The sequence below is a fragment of the Fulmarus glacialis genome, unplaced genomic scaffold, assembly GCF_000690835.1.
Source record: "Fulmarus glacialis isolate BGI_N327 unplaced genomic scaffold, ASM69083v1 scaffold42692, whole genome shotgun sequence".
Taxonomy (NCBI): domain Eukaryota; kingdom Metazoa; phylum Chordata; class Aves; order Procellariiformes; family Procellariidae; genus Fulmarus; species Fulmarus glacialis.
The window spans coordinates 7,629-13,126 of NW_009197985.1; the positions used below are offsets into that span (position 1 = coordinate 7,629).

At 39.5% G+C, this 5,498-nt stretch overlaps 2 protein-coding genes across 2 annotated transcripts in view; one reads left to right on the forward strand and one right to left on the reverse strand.

Moving 5' to 3' along the window:
- The window catches only part of EFCAB1 (EF-hand calcium binding domain 1), a 7,770-nt gene extending 7,415 nt beyond the window's left edge, over nt 1–355 (forward strand). The window contains exon 5 of the mRNA XM_009572751.1: nt 305–355. Coding sequence (XP_009571046.1) covers nt 305–355 — 51 coding nt within the window. The remainder of the gene's footprint in view (nt 1–304) is intronic.
- A 386-nt stretch (nt 356–741) lies between these two features.
- Nucleotides 742–3,842, reverse strand: RBM48 (RNA binding motif protein 48; the record flags this gene model as incomplete). Its single annotated transcript, XM_009572752.1, has 4 exons — nt 742–828; nt 1,879–2,408; nt 3,376–3,521; nt 3,652–3,842. Coding segments are annotated over 4 exons (954 nt in total), but the record flags the coding sequence as incomplete, so codon positions are not given.
- Nucleotides 3,843–5,498: the final 1,656 nt, after the last annotated feature.

A 5,498-nucleotide genomic window follows, 5' to 3' on the forward strand; every position in this document is an offset into this window, starting at 1 on the left:
CCCCTGCCGTTCTGCAGCTATGCCGTCTTGCCCTCCATGCCAGATCATTCCTTGGTCACACATTACCCCTGCCGAGCAGTTTGAATTTCCCCTTCAGTTATAAATTTGAATGTTCTGACGGGTCTCTTGGTGATGACATCATTAATGCTATGGAATTTACCTTTTCTAAGCTAAAAAGCAAGAGGTAGCCTAAGTGTAAGGACTGACACTGCTTACACATTTCAGCTTAGCATATTTTCTGATTAAATTTAAATCCTTTAGTTAAGTGAAAATGAACTTTTTTTTTTTTTTTTTTTTAAAACAGAGCAGTATGGCATTTGAACAGAAGACTTTCCAGGAAACTCATAAACCGTAACTCCAAGCGGAATACTGTTGTAAGGGGTTTTTTCTTCACTGTTCTTCATGGTATAGTAAAAATAGAAGCAACTTGAAATTATTACTAAGTTTCAGTATTCCTTTACTGTAAAAGCTACTGAATAAATAGAATTTACTTCTATTACTCTACCTAAATACAGTTCTTCAATGAGTTATGAAATATGTTACAGTATGAGGTACACAGGACAAGATTGTGACAACAATAGATTATACTGGTTTGTTCATTCCAAGAAACAATACAATTTTTCTAAGCAAGGGAATTGCTTGGAAATACAGTATAAAATAGTTTTATTTTTAACATTAAAAAAATAAGTATTTTAAACTATATCCTTTTAAATGACTGTTCAAAGATGCTGCCAGCAGTATCTATATTCTTCTTCTCTGCTTTACAAGTGGTTTGGCTGAGCTACTCCCTGGCTTTTCCACAGATGTTCTTGAAACAGAATCTGCTACCTAAATTGGAAAAAAAAAAATTCTTAGTAAACTGTAACCACTCCATTTTTATGCTAGTTTTAGAATAAGGCCATGTCTCCAACATTTGAGTATTGGAGGGATGTATTACTATAATCACACTTGTATGGAATTTTCCTGCAGAAAAAGGGAAAAAAATTACACCACAGGCAGCATTAAACACAAGAGAGGTGAAACTTAGAAAATAGAAGTGTTAGCAGTACCATCTTTGTATTTTAACCACACAAACTGATTTCAGATACTCAGTGATAGAGTGTTACATATCTTATCACCCCTCTCCCTACCAGAGGTGTTTCCAAAGTAAGGTTTAAGTAAGCTTTTGAAAAAGCTTTCAAAGTATGCTTTTTAAACTCAGGTATTCCAGGAAGAAGAGGGAAGGGAAAGGAAAAACCTGTTTTTTGACACATATTTTAGAAATGTATTTAATATAAGGGGTGCTTATTTATCCATTTGACTGGAGATAAGCTCTTTCAAATCAGTCTAGTTAGTCATAGTCAAGGGAGCTTTTTCATATCTTAATTTAAATGGAAAGTTATATCAGGAGTGTTTGACCTGCTGATTGATTAATACACTCCATAAAAGGTTATATAGTTTAGGACATGCTTCTCAGCGTGGTTCTGTACATCTTTTAATGCCATAAGTACTGTTGGAGCAAAATTGCATTGAACTCCAACTTCATTATTTTTCACTCCCTTTCAATCAGAAACCAGAGACCAGAGACAAGTACCACACTGGAGTCAGCAGGACTACCTCCAAAGTTATCATGCCTCCCCACCTGGAAAAAAAATGTAGTTTACTAAAAATCATTTATACTTTCTGAAGTGTAGTGTAAGAGGTATGGAATAGAATGGCCTGCAATATTCTACATTATGAAAGAGTTAAGTAGTAAGAACGCTAGCATTAAGTGGCAAATAAACTGATAATACTGAAAAATGTTGAATTAAGTTATTTTAGGGTCTCTATTTTTATGGATAACAAGCACATAATACGTATATTTGAAAATGAAAATATCAGAACTTTCAGAATCCATACCTCTTTCAGTTTATTTCTAATTAATGTAGCTGAAGTATTCAATGAATTATCATCCATATCCACTTTAGGTATTTCTGGTAGCTGTGGACCAATAACGACTTCAGTATTGTCCGCACTTGCTCCAACAAGGGAAAATTTGTTACCTTCTTCTCTCTTCCTCTTACGTTCTTGCAGGTGAGTTGTACGAGGCATAAACCTATCAATTCCATTATCTATCGGAACTGTTCTTTGCTGCATTGAAGGAGTTGGTGGAGTATGTCCTCCCAGCTGTCTGTTTAGAGTTAGGGATGTGCTTTGACTGAAGTACCCAGAAGTTTCAGCACAATTGTTATCATACTGGGGCGATGTCAACAGATTCTGATTATGATTCCCAGATGGATATTCTGTGTTCTGGGATACCCTGTGAGAACTTGTAAAGCAGGATGGATCCCAGTTACCAGTTGTACATGGCCCTGGTGTACTCCACGGACAGTCAGAGTTCCTTGAGACTGTCTTCTCAGGCCCCTCTACTTTCTTTGACACAAAGCAATCTTTAAAACAACAAAAAAAGCAGCTTCACTATTTCATGTCATTATTAGTTCTAACACATAAGAAAAAAACATACAATACAGTTACAGAAGCAATTCCAGTGATATTTCATTCCCAGACACCTTTCTGTGATTCTTTTTTCCTAAGTAGCACCTTTCAAACTAAAGTTTTTCAGCCTACTTTCTCTCTGCTGGTTTGTGAGGAATGCCTGAGCAAAAATATTTCAGCAGTTTTGAGAACGTGAGGAAAATATTTCTCATGTTGCAAATCAATGATTTTTACCTCTAGCTATGATTTCAGGAAAGCTAGGCTGTCTTGCAACATTGAAAAAAGCAGGTGTTTTGATGTTAAAAATCAGTGATTTTACTCCCTTTAAATATCCTCATGCAATGAATAATGATATCAAAGTACATAAGCACAAGAAAGGAGAAGCCTATGCTTGGCCATTTGCTTATTTCTCAGCTTGCCCAGCCTTCAGTGCTGCCTGGGAACTCTGCAGTACAGTAGCTTTTGTAAACCTAGTCCATTCTTAGCATTCCTCCAGTGCCGATATGCATGCTGGAGAAACTTTCTGTTGAAGGTTTTGGTATAGTCACCTTCCTTACAAACTGTCCCTTTGGGCACGCCTGAACAAGCTGGAACAAGCGTGAAAAGATGATCTCAAGTTTCCTGCCAGTGCTTGAAATTTCTGATAACGTTTTGAAAAGAAAACAAAATGAGAAGGAAATAGTTCATTATTAAAGCTTAAGCATTTCTTTATTTTAGTCTTAACCAAAAGCAAAAAGTTGCTTTGAAAAAGATACAGCTCTCTAAATATTGGAAGATGTCTCCATTCTGTTGCAAGCATACTTAAAATGCATCTTTAAAACAGCCAGAGACCAAGCATTTTCTTTAATGGGCACTTTAACCAAAACCCCACCCACCACTGAAGTGAGATGTTAAGATTCTATAGGAAGTTTTATTACAAACCTCTTTGATTTGTTGCTTTTGCTATATACTTTCTTCTATCCTGCAACTTCTCCCTAGTTTCTTGGACCGTTTCAAATTCTGGAGCATAGCACACGTGCAGCAAACTACCAAAGAAACTTCGTTCGTCCATTTTTTTCTTGGCCACCCTGAAGGGAATTAAATTGTATTGGCAAAACTGAGGATTTTACTTCAGCTTTCTAGAATCTTAACAGATTGTAAATAAAAAAGGTGCAAAAGATTAAGACAGCAAGGGGCAGATATTGCCCTGTCCAATACCTTGCACATTGCAGTTTTTGGAATTTTATAAGATAAACTTCCGTAAATTGCTCTGCTGGATATTCATCTAGAGCATGATACTCTTCAATGGCACCATATAATGCAAATTGTTCAACTAATTCCTTCATAACACCTAATGCAGGAACTCCTTGTATTAGTAAATAACGAGATTCCAAGTTGATAGTATAAACCTGGAAAAAAAAAAAAAAGAATATTCTAAAACGTTCACATTCTTGCTTTACTGCAGAAGTAAAGAATTTTCTGTGTGTTTTCTGTTGTTTCTCAAATCCTCTCAGGATGCTGAAAATCCCTCTGTACCCTATTTTGACTTTGGACTCTTGCAGGAGCAGTAAGTGCACAGTTATCTGAGACCTCTTCACCACTGAGCGGGAACTGAACTCAAGTTTCGTACTCAAAGTAAAAGACAAATTAGAATTGGCTCTTCTGCAGCAGGTCAGAGTATTGCCATTTGCTGAGTGAAACCTCTAAGCCTCTGGCCAATTTCCTTGCAAGACTGACTAGAAACCAGTTAATATGAGGTCAAAATAAAGGAAAAACCACTGTAAAACCTGTCTTGTTCACAGGCAGAGACCACGCAGGTAAAATGCAGGGAGGAAAAAAAAAGTACCACGATTCCTTGGGGCAGATCATGTGCGTGCAAAGCTGCCTCTTCACTACAGTGATCAAACAGCGTATGTTTTTAAGACAGACAAATACAAGTAAGATGCTGAGAGAAGCAAGGTCTTCCCCCAGGAGGTTAAAAAAACCAAACAAACTACTATTTTCTGCTTTGTGTAATGACTGTCGCACAAAACAGGCTCTAAGGAAAGTTCTGTGACAGCTCAAAACAACAGGTAGCTAAACCATAAGATCAAAGGGAATTCATTCTGATTTGTTAAAAAAAATTTAGGTCGCATGAGCTACGCATCCTTCTCAAAAAACAGCAAATGCAGGACAAAGAGGGAACCACTCAGGAAAACGGCTCTCAAGCTGCCATCATAAAAGATACTCTCTGCAAATAAGTCAAATAAATTGTTCTTGTGATAGCAGCTTACTCCTACCTGCTCTTTCTCAAGTCAGCCCTAGAAGGCACCTTTACAGCACACTGTACCTTCAGTGCACACATAAAAAGCAAATCCAGTGTTTTTGCTGCTGTAACGAGAGGTTCCTGTGATGCAGCAGGCAAGGCCCACAACGTGTAGCCTTCCCCTTGCCTCCCCAGGGGCTGTTGGACACCAGAGCGCGAGTACAAAACCAGCCCGGTGCACGCGAGTCCTGCCGAGCTCAGTGGCACTGTGCACCCAACCGCGTGTTGGCTAGTTTTACAGTGAGGGTGGTGAGACCCTGGAACAGGTTGCCCAGAGAGGTGGCAGATGCCCCATCCCTGGAAACATTCAAGGTCAGGTTGGACGGGGCTCTGAGCAACCTGATCGAGTTGAAGATGTCCCTGCCCACGGCAGGGGGGTTGGACTAGATGACTTTAAAGGTCCCTTCCAACCCACACTATTCCATGATTCTAGTAACGGCAACATTCAGCTCCGCACGTTTCCTTGCGCTGCTCTTAACCTTTGGTTTCATATTTCGCGCAGAACTAGCCTACTTGTGCTACAAGCATTTCCGAGCGATTAATTTACAAAGTGCAACGTGGGAGTTACCAGATTTACCAGACCCAACTCCAGCTATTCCTCCAGCTGCTACCGCCTGCCCGAGCCCACGCCCCGATGCACCTCAGCAGCAAGGAGAGAAGAGGAACCGGAAAACACCCAGAACGGGGACACGAGCTAATAAAGGAGACCGGGCGGCGACGCAGCTGCAGCTGGAGGAATGCAGGGAGCTCGGCTGCTGAG